This window comes from Talpa occidentalis, unplaced genomic scaffold (genome assembly GCF_014898055.3).
Source record: "Talpa occidentalis isolate TD23 unplaced genomic scaffold, MPIMG_talOcc4v2.1 talOcc4.7, whole genome shotgun sequence".
NCBI classification, from domain to species: domain Eukaryota; kingdom Metazoa; phylum Chordata; class Mammalia; order Eulipotyphla; family Talpidae; genus Talpa; species Talpa occidentalis.
The window spans coordinates 88,488,289-88,508,026 of NW_023605083.1; the positions used below are offsets into that span (position 1 = coordinate 88,488,289).

The window sequence follows — 19,738 nt, forward strand, 5'->3', positions numbered from 1 at the left end:
TTATTTATGCATACAAGAGCTGGGGTGTAGGCCAGAGGTGCAGGGGAGGGGTAGGAGGTAGGATGAGAGGATTCACCAGAGACAAAGTGGGGAGCAGAACAGGCAGATCTACCGAAATACACAGCTGAGGGGAGCGGCAAGTGAGACAGGAAAGGTCTGCTGCACCATGTGGGTTAGCTCCCTGGCTGGGGATAGAACTCATAGAACTGGTGCTGCAGTGGCTGCTGATAGCTTCATAGTGCTGAGATTAAACCCCTTGCACCATTTCCTGTTCTTTGAAAATGTTAATATGGCAACAATGTTGCTGAATTTAAACTATGAATGGTAAGCATTAAAAAGCAGTGATTAAAGGGCCTCCCTGTTGGTGTAAGGGTTAAGACGCAACCTATGAAGTGATCCCAACCCACAGCCACTGCAGCACAAGTTCCATCCCCGGCCAGGGAGCTATCCACATGGCACAGCAGACTCTCCTGTCTCACCTGCTGCTCCCCTCAAGCAGTGTACTTTGGTCAATCTGCCTGTTCTGTTCTCCACTCTGTCTCTGGTGAATCCTGTCACCCCCCCCCCATACCTCTGGCCTATACCCCAGATCTTGTATGCATAAATAAATAAATCTTGGGCCTCCCCAGTGGTGCAGCGGTTGAGCGCTGGGTTGCGAGGCTGCCCGCAGCCTCTGCAGCGCTGGTTCAATCCCCGGCTGCTCCCCGGCCACTGGAGGAGGGTCCCAAGTGGCGCGCAGACCTCTCCTGCCGCCCGCTGCTCCCCTCAGCAGTGTACTTCGGTCCTTCTGCCTGCTCTGCTCCCTGTTCTGGCTCTGGTGAATTCTCTCACCCTCCCGCGCTTCTGACTGTACCCAGTGCTTCTATAAATCAATCAATCAATCTTTAAAATAAATAAATAAAATCTTTAGGCATAATAAAACATGTGTTTCCTTAATACCCTTTCATCTGGATTTCATCCTTCATTAAAAAAAAAAAAAAAAAAACACTGCGGTACAGGCCAGAGGTGTGGAGGGTGAGAAGATTCACTAGAGAGAGTGGGGAACAGAACAGGCAGACGGACTGAAATAAACTGCTGAGAGGTGCAGCGGGAGAGCCAAGAGAGGTGTGCTGCGCCATGTGGGTAGTTCCTTAGCTAGGGATCGAACAGCAGCTGCAGACAGCTTCACAGGCTGCAACTTAATCCCTTGCGCCAACAGGGAGGCCCGAAACTTTCTTTTTCAAAATGGGCAAAGGACTTGAATAGACAATTTCTCCTAAGATGATATACAAATGACCAATAAGCATGTGAAAGGTTGTTTAACATTACTAATCATCAGAGATACATAAATCAAATGATGAGGTAACACCCATTAGGACAGTTACCACAAAAAAAATACAATACTGGGTCTCCCTGGTGGCACAGGGATTAAGACACAACCTATGAAGCTGTCCGCAGCCTCTGCAGCACAAGTTCAACCCCCAGCCAGGGAGCTACCAACATGGCGTAGCAGACCTCTCCTGACTCGCCCGCTGCTCCACTCAGCAGTGTACTTCGGTCAATCCCCCTGTTCTATTCCCCACTCTGTCTCTAGTGAATCCTCTCAACCCCCACACCTCTAGCCTGTACCCCAGCTCGTGTATGCACAAATAAATCTTTTAAAAAAATATATATAGGGCCTCTCCTGGAGGCGCAGGTGGTTGAGCGCAGTGCTGTGAAGCTGTCCGCAGGCTTTGCAGCGCTGGTTTGATCCCCGCTGGCCGGCTGGCGAGGGTCCCACATGGCGTGGCAGAACTCTCCTATCTCGCCTGCTGCTCCCTCAGCAGTGTATTTCGTCAGTCTGCCTGTTCTGTTGCCCGCTCTGTCCTGGTGAATCCTCTCACACACACCCCCCCCCCACCTCTGGCCTGTACCCAAGTTTTTGTATGGATAAATAAATCATTAAAAAAAAAAGTGTAACTAAAAGGCAAAATTACAAAAATTAACTTCTCACAAATTTTCTGAAACATATTATAAAGATTAGTATCTCTTTTTACACCCCTACAAATAAAAGCATAGAGTATTTTTCCCAACAGTTTCTGTGAGGGCCAGAAATCTATCAATGGAGCAGCAATGATAAAAATTCCTGATTTACTATAATAAACTTAATATTACTCTCTTGCACTAGAAAGCTTGAAATGCTTTATTTAAACATTTTATTTCAAAAATGCATTTTACTCAATCTTATCTGTCACCAACTTTTAGAAAATTTGTTTATTTTTACTTTTCTGTACTTGAAATGCCATCAACCAGATTTAACTACATTGCTTGCCTCACTAGACTTTCCATAAGTATAAACCAGGGTTTCTGCGCTGAAAAATTTCCTACAAAGTAATCAAAGATGGCATTAGATAGACACTCGGAGGACATCTCATGCTTTAAATTCCTTTTTTTTTTTAAAGATTTATTTATGCATATAAGAGCTGGGGCACAGGCCAGAGGTGAGGGGGCTGCAAGGAGTCACCAGAGACAGAGTGGGGAACAGAACAGTGGAAGTACACTGCTGAGGGGAGCAGCAGGTGAGTCAGGGGAGGTCCGCTGCACCATGTGGGCCGCTCCTGCAGAGGTTGCGGACAGCTTCACAGGTCGCTTCACAGGTCGCGTCTCAATCCCTTGGGCCACCAGAAGAGGCCCCTCATGCTTTAAATTCTAACAAAAACATTTCTCAATAATTAAGAAATGAAAATTTCTTTACCCTAAATTGAATGGAACCCATAAAGACAAAAGAACAGTTAGCATTTTACTTGCTTTGAAGCAAGAACAGCCACAATAATTTCCCATAATGAACAAACACCCTTCAAAAAAAACCTGCACTGAAATAGCCAAGACCAAATAAGCGAAGAATCAAAAATCATCTTTATAATGCTAACAATCTTTACTTGAGAAAAGGAAATCAACAAGCAATATCACAGTAGTGATCAATGGACTTTCAGATTTTTCACACTATATGTCACTTTATTAATAATCACAACATCTAACTTCCCAATTACATGTTCAAGTATCACCAAATAAAGTATATTAATTTATATTAAGCCATAATAAAACTATATTCCTTACACTACTTTACAGTAAACTATAATACCTACAAATTATAGTTTACTTAACATTCTAATACAGTCAGCATCATTTTAGAAAGTGAAGTCATCTATCTCAAAAGATGAATGTAGAAAGCATGTTTCACTCTGAAGTAATTTATATAAAATTAAATTGTCATTTATAAAAAATTAAATTTCACTATATTATCAAAAATGTTTACTGAGTAACAGGAGTTATAACATAAAAATCATTTGCTCCTTATGTTAAAACAGGTGAGGAAAAAATTAATACCATTTTTACCAGCCTGGAGATGTAACTGATATTAATGTTATGAAGTTTAAGGTATACAACATAATGATATGACATGCATAAAGTATGAAATAAAACTAAGATTCTATGACATAACACATCAGATGCATAATTCTTTTTTTTTAAGACTTATTTATTTATGCATCCAAGAACTGGGGCACAGGCCAGAGGCGTGGAGGGTGAGAGGATTCACCAGACACAGAGTAGGGAACAGAACAGGCAGATGGACTGAAATACACTGCTGAGGGGAGCAGCAGGTGAGTCAGGAGAGGTCTGCTGTGCCATGTGGGCAGCTCCCTGGCCGGGGATCGAACTCATGCTGCAGTGGCTACGGACAGCTTCATAGGTTGCTTCTTAACCCCCTGCGCCACCAGGGAAGCCCCCAGATGCATAATTCTTTAATGGTCCCTCCAATACAGGGGTTATAAATCAAATGACACCCCCCAACCACAATGTTTCAATAATGTTTTTTTTCCTGACAGTGCAGTCAGTACAAGAAGTAGTAGCTGCATTATTTCTATAGTAGTGTGATGCTTTCTGGATATAAAAATTCCTTAACTCTATTAAACAATTAGTTTCGTGTAATACAGTTTTTTATAAATTTATTTTTAGACTTTTCCAGTTCTAAATATGTGGGTTAATGACTTTTAATATTAAGAACAATATTATTATGTTTGTCACCTAGAATCTTCTACCACTAAAGTGTCCCTGTCAAAAATCTGTTCTTGATGGTCTCACTCATAGCAGGAATTTAGAAAACCTAAATAAGGGACCAGGAAAAAGACTAATACAAAGTAAAAACCAAAATCAACAACCAACTATAAACCAGAGACACACCACTGGGTGGGGGAAGGGGAGAGGAAGGACTAGGGTCAAAATAAGGGGGGGGGGTGCAATTGTATGGGGAATATAACCAAAATGATAACGCATACATTGTGCAAAAATGAAAAACAATGTAAGAATTATATAAAATAAAATATTAATTTAAAAAATCTGTTCTTTATGCTTAAGATTTTTAATGGAATTGTGAGTTAGAGTGCCAATATATTCTAGAAAGGCCAATACAAAATGCTAAATTTCCCTAACACCTCCTTTCAAGATATTCTTCGACTATCCTATGAACACCAGGGCTGCTAAGGCAACACAGCACATCACAAAAACTAGGTACTGGGCTTCCTACAGGTTAAGATGGTCTTTTCAAGGGGTTGGGGGGGAAACAGTAGCTTTAGAGCACCTACTGTAATTTGGCTCTGAACCACAGCTAACCAAAGTACTGTTTTAAAAACTGAATTTTCTTGGGCCACATGAAGACATGTAGGCTAAGAAGATTTTGGAAGAATGAGGCCAGGAATGTGCTTTTTTTTTTTTTTTTTTTTTTTTTTTTTTTGGTGGGACCCTCGCCGGTGGCCGGGGATCGAGCTGGTGCTGCAGAGGCTGCAGGCAGCCTTGCAGCCCAGCGCTCAACTGCTACACCACCAGGGGAGGCCCGCCAGGAATGTGCTTTTAACAAACTTAAGTGATTCCATAGCATATTAAATCTGTTAATCACATCAACCTGCTTATATAAGCAGCCACGAAGACAAAGATTTGGGAAATTTCCGTATCACTATAAGATACACTATAAAATGTCTCAAACTCAATTATTTTATTATTATTACTTACACATTCGATTCTGTGTTCTGAAACGAGATGCCTATAAGAATGTTACTACTGAAAGTCTATGTTATCAATGCTAAAAAAAACCCCATCAAGTCATCTTTAAAAAGCAGCAAACTTCCCAATGTATTATTTATTATTCAGTGATAAAATAAGATGAGCTTTTGTATGGCTAGAACTGGAAGTGATCATGCTAAGTGAAATAAGTCAGAAGGAGAAAGACAAATATCACATGGTTTGACTTATATGCAGCATAGAGAAACAAAAGGTTAGTCAAAACTAATCAATAACAAACTCTAGAAAATCTGTTGGTAAAATTAAGGTTACCACAGAGGGTGGAGAGAGTGGAGTAATGTGTGGAGGGAACCAATGGACTGTGGGGAAGGACTGCAAATGACCTGGTGTTGGGACTGGAGTGACCCTATACCTCTGAGCCACATCCAGTGCTGTAAAATATTACCTCAAATATAAAATATATATATATATATATATAAAAAACAAAGTTCCTCTTTCTCCTTACCAAAATGTAACACAGTAAAATCTACTATGATTACAGTATTAGAAAGTCATATTAGTCCAAAATCTTTCTCCAAGTTAACTGCTGTAAAGGCAGGAATTGGCAGAGTGCAGGTTTTCTGATCCCATGCAGACCGGGTAAAGGAGGAGTCAGAGTCCTCAGTGGTTTTGCAGGTCTTTTATTGGGGTTCAGCGGGTATATGGCAGGCAGGGGTGCTGGCTGGGGGGCTGGGAGGCTGGCAGGCCTCCCAGCCCCCAGCAAGTCTTCACTCTATCTGGGCTCTCTGGTGATCTCGGCTTCTGCTTCGGCTTCTGCTTCGGCTTCTACTGCTGCTACTGGTGCTGCTGGCGTCCCCCCGTGACGCCGCCCTTAAAAGCAGTCTTAACTCAGCTGAATCCCATCTACCTATGCCCACACCCTATTCCAGGTGCCCGCCATCAGGCATGCATTCAGGACAAGGATCCATCATCTATCCTGATGGTGGAAGGGCAGAAAAGCCTGACATTTTCTTTACCCTACAACTGCCAACCGCAAAAATCTTAGCACCACCATCAGTCTATAACATTAAATACAAAGATATTTTCCTTGATTCTGCAGAATATTGTACTTAAGTACTCAATATTGTACTTAAGTACTTAAAATATCTGTGATTAGGGCCTCCCTGGTGGCGCAAGGGGTTAATTAAGCACAGCACTATGAAGCTATCTGCAGCCCCTGCAGCACTGATTCAATCCCTGGCCAGCCAGGGAGCTACCCACATGGCACAGCAGACCTCCCCAGTCTCGCCCACTGCTCCCCTCAGCAGTGTGTTTCAATGGATCTGTCTGTTCTGCTCCCCACTCTGTCTCTGGTGAATCCTCTTACCCCCTGCACTTCTGGCCTACACCCCAGTTCTTATATGCATAAATAAATAAAAATCTTAAGAAAAAAGATCTAAGTGATATTCCTGAGGTAATCAGAGATATTTTAGTTTTTTAAAGATTTATTTATGCATACAAGAACTGGGGTGTAGGCCGGGGGATTCACCAGAGACAGAGTGGGGAGCAGAACAGGCAGATCCACTGAAACATACTGCTGAGGGGAGCAGCAGGAGAGACAGGAGAAGTCTGCCGCACCATATGTGGGTTAGCTCCTGATCTTAATACATACTTTGTACAATAAATTCTAATGTTTTCCCAAACATTTTGGTAGTTATTGGATAAATTAAATTTGGATATTTAAATTTATATGAGCCTATTTCATGACTATGTTAAAGAGGCAATAAAGTCTATTAGACAGTAAAAAACAACAAAGTATCTGAAAGAAGGTGAGAATGAATTTTAATCTAGCAGCACCACTTACTACCCATGTGACCTTGGGCAAGTTACCTACCCTCTCTAAGCCTCTATGTCCTTATTGGGAGAATGAAAGAAGATACTATATGTAAAGTACTTAGCATAGTGCTGGGCACATGTTATTCCTCAGTAAACATGCATACACATATACATATAAACACATATATGCAGGAATCTCTTTGAAAAGACACACGAGAAATTATCAATGATGGTTGCTGCCAAGAACAGAACCTGGGGTTTTTAGTACTCTGTATTTATAACCAGTGCTTATAATACCTCTTCAAAAAAAATTATCTTTTGTGCTGTGGGATTTCTTAGTGTTCAGCATAATGCATTGCAAAAGCTGAATTGCCACTGCTGAATCCGCAAAGGAATAAGTCATAGCCTAATAATATCCACAAAGAAACACAACCTATCTGATTTCATAAACGTTAGGTGTTCTTATTTCACAATGGTCTTAACTACATCTTAAACCAGTGATGTTTCAATCTTAGATGATTTCATGTTCAGGGGAATTTGGCAAAGGAGACATTTTTGGCTGCCACAATTGAGGGAGTATACAATTGGCATCTGGTAGGTTGAGGCCAAGATGCCAGTAAATACTGTATAATGCTACAGTATAGGCCCTCACAACAATCCATCCAAAATGTCAGTAGTGCTGATGTGGAGAAAACACTGCAATCCAAGGAACCAACTCTGAAAATAACCAGGTTCTTCATTACAGTAAAAAAACAAAACAAACAAAAAACAAAAAAACAACACAACAAATTCTACCCCAGAGTGATGAAGTAAAATCCTTATGGCTCAATAAATGTAACAATTGTTGGGTCACTGTTGTTGGGCCACTGTTGTTAGTTTCAGAAATTGAAATCGCTAGAATAACTTAGAGGTTTGTAGATCTACTCTATTCAAAACATTTCAAGATGTTTAAAGCACTAAATTATTTAGTATCTCAAAGTTCACACTAAACGATTAAGAGATTATAGTTTACCATTCTTTCCTGTTTTCAAATGTACCTGAAAAACCACAAAGCTTTAACAATGTACTACTAAAATTCAACAGGGCTTTTATTTTACTATGTAGTTTCAAGTTTTTCCAATAAACTTAATATTTTTACATTTTACTTAATATACTCACTGCCTTTAATATTTTTACATTTTACTTAATATACTCACTGCCTTTGGCCTACTATTTTGTACATTTTGAGTATGCTTCAAACTTTTAACAAAAAATTAAGAACAATCCATTATTTCTGACCAAGAAGGCAAGAAAAATTAAACAGCAGTTAAGTAACTTTATAACAAGGTTTGAAAAATTACAAATTAAATCACTCCTCCAACCTTAAAATGTATTTTAATGTGCTTTGTCAAGAAGTCAATACTAATAAAGAGCTTTGGGAAATGTTTTTAAAATATTTTGGGTTTATCTTGCCCTTCCCCCCCTCCCCAAAAAACACACAAAACTAAATGGAGTAACCATCAAAATCTTGAGCTGGGTCACAATGGGTAGAAAATACTTCTGAAATATTGCCAATGCTAACAGTTATTAGCCATACTTTCTTAGTAACTACGTACGTTTTTATACATTAAAAAGTGTATGTTTTTCCCATTATGTAAGAATTGAGTAGTCTTGTAATACTGTTTTAATGGTTCACCACATAAGTTTACTCTGATTAAAGGAATTTTTAAGGAGACAACAGGACATCTTAATTTCTTCCTCCAAAATAACACAAGCTAAAAAAAAACAAAACCCACAGAAAACTAAGGAGTGTTCAAAATTGGAAGTAAGATGCACTAAGTGGCCATTCTTTCACTGCTTTTCCAGTACGGTACATTCTTCGTGATGGATACAGGCATCACTAGAACTCCTTTATTCACTTCAAGTTACTCCCCCTGAGCATCTAGAACTTTAATACGTGTCCAAACTTGCTTGCTCATGGTCTAATAATAAACCTAATTATACAATCTGTAACAGCCCCTGACAACCCTTTCCTTAAGAAGCCATAAAGGTGATTTAACAAACACCTCAAACTCTCAGTATATCTGTTTCAAAAATAGATCTCTTCATGCCAGCCTCAGCCTTCTGCCGAGGGCTACAGGCTGCAGGCTGTGGAGTGGGGCGGTGAAGCTCGCCAGAACTGAGAAGGACGCACGCTGGGCGTTGGACAGCAGGGGTAACTGCTGGTTCATTTCTCTTTAAATCTGGCAGCACGTGGGGCGGCATTGTGAAGCCACCAACCCGCCTCCCCCACTTACACTCCGCACACGTACGTCCCCAGTGCGCATGCTCCGCGCGCACAGTCCTAGCAGAGTAGGAGCCAACCCCCTAAAAAGTCAACCTGGAAGCCGCAAACGGCCGGAGGCCGGGACAATGGGGGAGGGGGGCCGCCGTCACCTCTGGGGAGCGGACCCGGCCGCCGCCCCGACTCAGAGCCCGCGGGTCGCGGCCCCGGGCTTCCACGGGCCTGCGCAGGAGCCAGAATCGCTCCGAGCACAAAGCCCCGCGCCGGCCAGCGAGCGGCTCCCCCGGCGGCCCGCTCCTACCCTCCCCCAGCCGGGCGGCGCTGCCGGAGCCCGTGCCAGGCGGAGGCAGGCGAGGCGGCGTCCCGCACCCCGCCAGGTTCGCAGCCCCCGCGCGCCCGCGACCGGCCCGCGGAGGCCGGCGCTTTTGTTGTCCGCCCCAACTCCGCGGCCCCGACGCGGCCCGGGAAGAAGTTTTGCGCGCCTCACCTAGCCAGCCAGGGGCCGGCTCCTGCCGCGCTCTCCGCCGGCCGCTGCCCCCGCGCGGCTCACGCCCGAGCGGGGACTCGACGCCGGCCGGGCCGAGCCGCTCCTTCCTGCCCCCTTCGGCCCCCCGGGTCCGGCCGCGCCGGCCGCACCTGAGCCCGGGACCCGCCCCTCAAGGAGGGTCGGCCCGGGTCGGAAACCCGCGGCCCCTCCCCCGCAACGTCCCACCGGCCGGTGGGGGAGGGGGCGGCTTCCCCCCCTGCCCGGGGCGCCAGGCCACGTCCCAGAGGCGAAGCTGGGGCGCGTCCCCGCCCCCAATCATCTCCGAAAGCCGGGGAAGAAGTGCTGGGCCCGGCCGGGACCGGCGCTTCGGTCCCTCCACCCTGGCGGGTCCGCGCCCAGCCCGGCCGCGCCTGCCGCTCCCCCTCGGCCGCCGGCCCGGGAGGGCCCGAGAGCAGGGGAGGAGCAGCGGGCAGAGGCGCGCCTCGATCGCGGCCCGGCCCGGCGCCCCGCCGCCCGCCCGCTCACCTGCCAGCTGTCTTCGCAGTAGCAGCGCCGACTGCAGCTCCGTCATCCTCCCCGCCGAGAGCCCGGGCTGCCGCCGGGGCTTCCGAGGAGCTGGGGACAGGCTCTGGGGGCGGCTGGAGCGGGGTGTGCGGAGGAACCCGGGCCCCCACGACGGGAGCGCCGAAGCCGAGGGAGGCCGGGCTGGGGCGGCGGTAGCAGCGCCTCGCTGCCGGTGCGAGTCCGCTCGACTCGGCTCTTCTCACAGCGCCTCACGCCCGGAAGGGGAGGGTACCCGGGCCGCCGCGGCGCGCACTGGGACTTCGCTCACCCGCTTCCCTCCTTCAACCCGCCCGTCGGCCCCACCGGTGCCTTCCCTCGCCACAGCCTCACTGCACGCAGGGCCGCTCCGCGCAGGCGCGCTGGGGCTGCCTACTTCGGAAGCGCCAGCCGGACCCTAAGTCTCTCTGCCCCGCCCCTGGCGGCGGAACCCCGCCCCCCACGCGTAGTTGCTCCGGCCGCCGCCATCTTGGGAAGGTCGACGTCTGGCTGATTGCCAAGGCCTCAGCTGGTAGACGCCTCGCGGACGCCATGACAAAGAGGTCGCGGAGGGTCAAGACGCCGCCTCCGGGTTGAAGCAGGTGGTCTGGGAGAACGGGGCCAAAAGTAGTAGATGTCTAGCTGTTGGCGAACACCCAGCTGCCATGTAACACTCCACACATGGTGTGCGAATTAGTCATTGTTAAAACCGAATTTAGTAATGGGTGTGTGTGTGTGTGTGTGCCCCATTTTAAGCAAACTCCCCAAATAGACTCAATATGTGCAACAATTCACTTTACAGGAAGAATGCACAAAAAGATTCTTGAAATAAGGAAAGCGTCCTGTCGCTCAGAACCTTTAAACATCGATAATAGTAATCTCTCTGGGTAAGGTCAATTGAGATCAGCAAAATCTGACACATGCGATTCAAAATGTCGTCCAGAAAAGCATACACTATGTGAAGCCATCGTGTGAGGCCTGAGGTTTGGAAAAGGCAACCTTACTGCACTCTATGTTCTGTCTTCCTCGTTCCTTCAGCCTTCTGCCTGGCATGACACAGAGTCTCAATAAAATTGAGATGGAGGCCTCCCTGGTGGCGCAAGGGGTTAAGCACCATTCCATGAAGCAATCCGCAGCCACTGCAGCTCGCCAGTTCGATCTCAGGCCTGCCAGGGAGCAACCCACAGGGCTCAGGAGACCTCTCCTGACTCGCCCTGCTGTTCCCCTCAGCAGTGTATTTCAGTCAGTCTGCCTGTTCTGTTTCCCACTCTGTCTCTGGTGAATCCTCTAACCGCTCCCTCCCCCATCTCTGGCCTGTACCCCAGTTCTTGTATGCATGCATAAATAAATAAACCTTTAAAGAAAAAACAATTGAGATGGAGCAAAAGGAAGAATAATACCTAACGGTATTATAAATTTATCTGTTCCTTCTACAAATATTAAATCTATATTCACATTGTAGCCAGACCTCTATGAAAGACACAGAGAAGCACAGCTCTGTTCCTACCTTCCTAAGGCTTATTATAGTTTCTATGAGCTGCAGCTAAGGTACACAAGCAGAGGAGTAGCAGGTTCTAACACTCTTTTTTTTATTATTAATATAAAAACTAGGGAAAGGATCTCCCTAGTGGCACAAGGGGTTAAGTCTTAGCACTATGAAGCTATCCTTAGCCACTGCAGCAAGAGTTCGATGAGTTCCATCCCAACAGTGGAGTTGACCCACATGGTGCAGCAGACCTGTCCTGTCTCCCCAGGGTGCTCCCCTCAGCAGTGGGTATCAGTAGATCCACCTGTTCTGCTCCCCACTCTGTCTATTGTGAATCCTCTCGCCCCTCCCCAGCCCATCTCACCTCTGGAATACACCCCAGTTCTTGCATGCATAAATAAATAAATCTAAAAAAAAAAATCTAGGGGGAAAATTGTCCTCATTCCTCCCCTAGAAAAATAAAAAGAACACAAATATGAATAAATCCCAGCATCTTTGTGATCACAATCCTCAGGGCTAACCCAGGTTTTGTAAAACCTAAAGTTTACCCAATTTAAAGAGCTCTATTTAAAGATTAAAAAATTGTTTAAATAAGGCTCAAAAATGACTTTATTTAGGATGAGAAAATAAATCGTGAATAACTGTAGGTGGGAGAGTTGACTCCTCTGAGATTTCTTTAAGCAAGTTGTCATAAATGCTGCATGGTTGCAAGATGACTTCCTCTCCCACCTAGAACAAATTCTAACCCTCACAGGGGCTCTGAAGTTTCTTTAGCTTCACCACAAAAGACCATATCTGACAACACACCTCCTTTCTAGAGCAAAGTTATTTCTTTTTAAATAAATTTTTAACTCTCAAAGTAGTATAAACAAATTGTTTACAATCCATGTATTAAGGCTTATGTCAAAAAAGAAAGATACTTTGTCACACTCCCTTCCCCTTTTTCTTCAGTGCTTGCCAGAGGCAATCCCTCTTAACTGTTTAGCCATTTCTTCTGGCAGTTACCTCCATATATTCTAAATTATATATTTATAATGTTCTTTTCTTGATTTATCCATGTTAGTCTTCACATATTTATTCTTGCTATAACTGATAAAGACTAAATTCTTACACTACCTTCCATCCTTATACTCCTTATAATATATCCTTATTCCATATCATTAAAGTTTATTTAGCTACATTAGTAAATTGTTTTTACATCATTGTGATTTTATAAATGTTCAATAGGAGAGCCAAATACTATAATGGAGTCTAATTATATTTATTCCTTACACACATTTTATTTGGGGGGAGGAATGTGCAGTCTCTATACTTTTTTTCTTGCAATATTTTTATTATAATCAAAATACCCAACCTACTCCGATGCTATTTACCAGTTATGTTATCACGGCCTTTTTCTCAGAAATTTTCCTCCTTGAAGTTTCTGTATTACCCTTTTTATGTAGGTTGGTTGCTTTTAACTATGCTGAGTTCTCTTCCTGGGACTCCCCTTAGCTATACTTGTGGGCCTCATCCTGGATCTCAAGTGTACATAATCTCCTTGAATATATCTGGGGTCCCAAGTGTACATAATTCTCTCTTTTCTTCTCTTCCTTTGCTGGAGCATGTCAGCAGACAATACTGATAAATATATATTAGTCAAATTTTTTAACTACTTACATGTCTGGATATGCCAGTATTTTTTTTTTAAGTTTTTCTGTTTAAGAATTTTTTTTTATTTATACAATAGCTGTGGTACAGGCCAGAGGTGTGGGAGGGCAAGAGGATTCACCAGAGACAGAGTGGGGAGCAGAAGAAGCAGACAGACTGAAACCACTGCTGAGGGGAGCAGCGGGCGAGTCAGGAGAGGTCTGCTACACCATGTGGGAATATCCCTGGCCGGCCAGGAATCGAACCCTCGCTGCAGAGGCTGCGGATAGCTTCACACTGCTGTGCTCAACCCACTACACCACCAGGGAGGCCGTATGCCAGTATTTTAAACATGTATAATTTAATGCCAGTCTAGCTGGGTATAGAATTTTGTTTAAAATCAAATACTTTTCATTCAAAAATATGAAAGCATTGGTCTCTTTGTCCAATAGCATCCAGTGTTGCTCAATAAAAATGGATTATTTTTCTGTTGTAGGTAACCTATGTGTTTTCTTCCTGGCTAGCCTAGAATTTTATTATGCCTGGTATCATGAAAACATGTATTGGTATGGTTATAGGGTATTTTCTTTTTTTACTTCATTGTGCTCACAGTGATTATGGTGGTGACACGTTGGTTATCTTCGTTTACATGTAGTGCAAAGCATAAAATAATCAGAGTCTGTATTTTGCTGCTAAATAAAAATTATTTTAAAAAACAATTTTTATATGTTGATCTGAAAACCTCACTAAACTCTAAATTAATTATCTACAGGGCTCCCTGGTGTCATAGGGGTTAAAGTCTCAGTGCTATCAAGCTATGCCCAGCCACTGTAGCATGAGTTCAATTCCTCACCAAGGAGTTAACCCACATAGTGCAGTGGACCTCTCCTGTCTCACCCTCTGCTCACCTCAGCAGTGTATTCCAGCATATCCACCTATTCTGCTTCCCACTCTGTCTCTGGGTAATCCTCTCACCCCCTCACACCTCAGGCCTACACCCCAGTTCTTGTATGCATACAAATAAAAATAAATCTTAAAAAAATTATCTATAAATTATTTAGATTTTCTATATAAGTAATGCATATCTAAATATTGGCACTTATTTCTTTCTTTCAAAACATTGTTTCTTTTCTTTTTTTTTTTTTTTTTTGTCTCACTATGCTGGCTAATTGCACAGAAGAGGGGTAGTGGGTGCCTTTATCTTGTTCCATTCTTTTTTAAGATTTATTTATTTTGGTTACAAGAACTGGGGTACAGGCCTGAGGTGAAGGGGGTGAGAAGATTCACCAGAGATAGAGTGAGGAACCAAACAGGCACAGGGGAGGTCTGCTGTGTCATGTGGGTAGCTCCCTGGCTGTCTGGGGATTGAACTCTTGCTGCAGAGGCTTCAGAGAGCTTCACAGTGCTGTGTTTAACCCCTTGTGCCACCAGGGAGGCCCTGTCTAGTTCCATTCTTAAAGGGACTTTTTTGAGGTTTCACTGTTAAGTTTCATGCTGTAGATTTATTTGTAGATCTTCTTAATAGATTAAGGAAGTTTCCTTATATTCCCTGCTTATTAAGATTTATTTTTTATAATTTCCAAATCTTTATCTCCAGCCCATATCTTTCACCAGAGGTTCATAATGACTATTCAGTTGTCTTACTCTATATTTTACTTAAGTGGTTACTGAGAACCTATTGTGAACTAGAGGCAATTCTAGGACCTGGGGACTGAGAATAAACTAGATAGAGCAGGTCCTTACCCTCATGGCACTGACAGCCAGTGGGAGAAGAGAGTCAGTAAAAAAAAAAGAAACAAATATTAAATAAGTCAGCATTATCATTGGATCATGATTGTTGATATGATGAAAAAATAGGGTGAGTGAATAACTGAAAAAGTGTCTCTTCTAGATAAAATAATCAGGAAAGTTCTGTCTTCAGAGATTATATTTAAACCCTAATCTGAATTACAAACAGGCGACACCATTCAGAAGATTCTGAGGAGAACATTCCATATAGAGGAAACAGTTACTGCTTAGGCCTTGAAGGGAGAAAAAGTTCTGCTTGTCCAAAGACCAGAAAGGAGGTCAGTATGAATGGGTCTGCTCCACTGGAGACTGGTGCTAAGCAGATTGAAAAAGGAGGTTAGAGGGCCTCCCTGGTGGCGCAAGGGGTTAAGACACAACCTATGAAGCTATCCACAGCCACTGTAACACGAGTTCGATCCCCCAGCCAGGGAGCAACACACATGATGCAGCAGACCTCTCCTGTCCCGCCTGCTGCTCCCCTCAGCAGTGTACTTTGGTCAATCTGCCTGTTCTGCTCCCCACTCTGTCTCTGGTGAATCCTTTCACCCCCCCACACCTCTGGCCTGTACCCCAGTTCTTATATGCAAAAATAAATAAATCTTAAAAAAAAAATGGAAGTTAGAGAGACAGACAACAGTCATCTTACAAAGGGTCTTGTTGTATACAGAAGAGAGTATGGATTTTAGTTGCTAAGGCAGCCTTGACAGGGTTGTGATCTGATATAGGCATTTAAAAAAAACTTCCTTTGGTATTTATAAAATATATTTACAGGTAGATCAGTCAGAAGCCTATTACAGAAGATGAGGCAAGAGACAGGGATGGGTGCCTCCCTGGTGACATAGGGGGTTAAGATGCAACATATGAATCTATCCGCAGCCATTGCAGCACGAGTTCGATCCCAGGCCAGGGAGCTACCCATGCAGCAGACCTCTCCTGTCTCGCCCACTGCTCCCCTCAGCAGTGCATTTCAGTCAATCCCCCTGTTCTGTTCTCCACTCTGTCTCTGGTGAATCCTCTCACCCCCAACACCTCTGGCCTGTACCCCAGTTCTTGTATGCATAAATAAATCTTTAAAAAAAAAAGAGAGAGAGAAAGTGGTGGCTTGAACCACATTGGGGTAACCATGGTAAAACATATGTGAAGAGGGGAGTCTGGGCATGGATTTGAGATAAAGTTTGGAAGTGATAGGACTTAACTGACCGAGTGAATGTGGGTGAAGGGGAAGGATGATTCTAGTAGTAATTTCTGATGACTAGAATAAGAAATGACTACTAGAGGGCCTCCCCTGGTGGCGCAGCGGTTGAGCACTGGACTGCGAAGCTGCCCGCAGCCTCTGTAGTGCCGGTTCGATCCCCAGCCGCTGGGCGAGGGTCCCACATGGCGCGCAGACCTCTCCTGCTGCCCGCTGCTCCCCTCAGCAGTGTAGTTTGTCTGCCTGTTCTGTTCCCCACTCTGGCTCTGGTGAATTCTTTCATCCTCCTGTGCTTCTGACTGTACCCAGTGCTTGTATAAATAAATAAATAAATAAATAAATAAATAAATAAATAAATAAATAAATAAATCTTAAAAAAAAAAAGAAATGACTACTAGAATAACTGGCTAGATTTCAGAGGGGAGAAGGAAACAAGAGATTTGGAAGGGGTATTGAGAGAATTATTTTGAATGAGTCCTATTTTAGCAGTTTACTAGTCATCTGAGTAAATATATCAAAATAGCATATGCATACATAAGGCTAGAACTCAAAGAAGAGGACAAAACTACAGATACAAATTAAGAGCAGCACTAGGCTTCCTAGGGAGGAAGTATAATTAAGTTGTGTTTTTTCAGTCTAAAATGAACCCATTTCAGTCTAAAATGAACCCATTCATTTTATTTTTTTTTTTTTTTTTTTTTTTTTTTTTTTAATAGAGGCATGTTATTTATTTATTTATTTGTTTGTTTGTTTTGTTTATACATGCACTGGGTACAGTCAGAAGCACGGGAAGGTGAGAGAATTCACCAGAGCCAGAGCGGGGAGCAGAGCAGGCAGAAGGACCGAAGGACACTGCTGAGGGGAGCAGCGGGCGGCAGGAGAGGTCTGCGCACCATGTGGGACCCTCCTCTGGTGGCCGGGGAGCAGCCGGGGATCGAACCGGCGCTTCAGAGGCCGCGGGCAGCTTTGCAACCCAGCGCTCAACCGCTGCGCCACCGGGGAGGCCCAACCCATTCATTTTAGACTGAAAATGAACCCAAAACACTCAGACATGTGGAGGTCAGGTAGAGGTAGATGAGCAAGCAATGGAGCTTGGAAAAGAGTGGATAAAAAGGAGAACAGGCATGTGGTGTTACAAAATGGTCAACAGCCACATGACGCTAAGAGGTAGAAAAAGAGGAGGGATGTGAAGTATGCAACAAATTTTGAAACTAGGAAGTTGTGGACCTTGATAGGGTTCTGATGAGCAATGCTAGCAGCAGAGTAGAGGGTGCTAAATGCTGAAGGAAATGTGCAAAATTAGAGATCATTCAGTGTTGATTGTTTATTTGAAGTTTGTGGTCATAAACTGAAAGTGGAACCAGTAGGTCTAGTTCGGTAAACTTTTTTGGTAGTGTTGACCTGCTAAGATGCAGGTATGCACAAGGCTGATAGTTGGGTACGTTTAGGGTTGAGAGTTAGCCAGTCTCATAAATGGAAAGAGACAATAAAGTTTGTTGATGTATGAAGAGAGGGCCTATGGTAATGTACTATTCTCTAAACAGAGTAGAGAAATGAAAACAAAAGACACCTGGTGAATAGAGGAAAAGTGATATAATAATGGGGTCTTGATGAGGTTAATGAATGTGCAGTGTAGACACAAAGCTCATGAACTGGAAGTTTAGAAAATGGTTGTTGGGGGGGGTGGGGGGGGACGGGCGGGGAAAGGAAGGACTAGAGTCAAAATAAGGGGGGGGTGCAATTGTATGGGGAATATAACCAAAATGAAAATGCATACATTGTACAAAGATGAAAAAAAGATGTAAGAATTATATAAAATAAAATATTTAAATTAAAAAAAAAAGGTTATCAAGGGGTTAAGCACCACACTATGAAGCAATCTGCAGCCTCTGCAGCATGAGTTCAATCCCCGGCCGGCCAGGGAGCAACACACATGGCGTAGCAGACCTCTCCTGTCTCGCCCACTGCTCCCCTCAGCAGTGTACTTCAGTCAATCTGCCTGTTCTGTTCCCCACTCGGTTTCTGGTGAATCCTCTCACCCCCCACATCTCTGGTCTAGACCCCAGTTCTTGTATGCATAAATAAATAAAAAACCTTTAAAAAAAAAAAGAAAAGAAAAGAAAAGAAAATGGTTGTCAGGATGGGTGAAATCAGTTGTGGTATGGCCATATGGTGAAGCAGTGTCATGTGAGAATGGGAGAGGCTGGATGGTGTAGTGGAAAAAGGAGGAAGTCAAGGAGGTGATAGATGGGAGTACTAGATAGGTCATTCACCTTGGTAATTATGTCCCCAAGAATGAAGGCTTCAGCAACTTGAAGAGAAAGGCTGTGAAGCAGGTGCATAGATCCATAAACATATTAGGATCCCTTATCCTCAGCAGATATGTTACAAGAACCCCAGTGGATGCCTGAAGCCTCAGATAATACTGCATCCCCTAGAAACTATCTTCTGAGATACATTTGTACCTATGGTGAAGTTTAATTTATAAATTTAGCATAGTAAGAGACTAATAACAATAACTAATAATATCAAACAATTATAACAATATACTATTAAAATCATGAAAGTCATGTAAATGTGGTCTCTCAAAATAACCTTATTTATGTAATATTTTCAGGCAGTGGTTAATTTTGGGTAATTGAATTCTTGGAAATCAAAACTACTGAAAAGGGAAACTACTGTAATAACAATAAAATGGTGTAATAAGGACCTTCCTGGTGGCGCAAGGGGTTAAGACGCAACCTATGAAGCTATCTGTAGCCATTGCAGCACAAGTTCAATCCTCGGCCAGGGAGCTACCCACATGGTGCAACTGACCTCTCATGACTCGCCTGCTGCTCCCCTCAGCAGTGTATTTCAGTCAATCTGTCTGATCTGTTCCCCACTCTGTCTTTGGTGAATCCTCTCACCCCCTATACCTCTGGCCTGTACCCCATTCTTGTATGCATAAATAATAAATAAATCTTTTAAAAAATAAAGAAAAAAATATAATGGTGCAATAAGTGGTACCACTGAATGGCATTAACCACAAAAGAGCTAGGGCTAAGGGAAGGAAAAGGAGGAGAAAATGTTGGGAAGCAGCAACAAGGAATAAGGAACAAAGAGAATATACTAAGCCTGCCAGCCCTGAGATTCATGGAATATGAGAGGAGACAATCTCTCCTGGAGAGTGCTGAGAAACTGAGTCCTTAGAAGAGCCAGGGTCAGGTAAGGTCAGGGGTGATCTGTCTCTAAACACCTCAGACTACTCTAATCTGAACCCAATGTATTGTCCCCAGACTGTCCTATCACAACCTACATTACCCAATCATCTGGGTCAGTAATGGGAGTCAGACTTGGGGCACCTCCTTTCTCACCCTTACATCCAATTGGTCAGCATATCTAAATGTTCTCTCCATTTAATTTCAATGATTAGTCCTTAATCCAAGTCTGGATTTTGATGACAACCTTCTCAAGGGTCTCCTGACCACTGGTCTTGTCCATCCTTCCCTTAACCAATTCTGC

General features: G+C 43.8%; 1 protein-coding gene across 1 annotated transcript in view; it reads right to left on the minus strand.

Moving 5' to 3' along the window:
• The window catches only part of UBE2G1 (ubiquitin conjugating enzyme E2 G1), a 98,172-nt gene extending 87,678 nt beyond the window's left edge, over positions 1-10,494 (minus strand). Inside the window, exon 1 of the mRNA XM_037495089.2 lies at positions 10,125-10,494. Within this exon, the coding sequence (XP_037350986.1) occupies positions 10,125-10,170 (46 nt within the window). The 5' untranslated portion in view covers positions 10,171-10,494. The remainder of the gene's footprint in view (positions 1-10,124) is intronic.
• Positions 10,495-19,738: the final 9,244 nt, after the last annotated feature.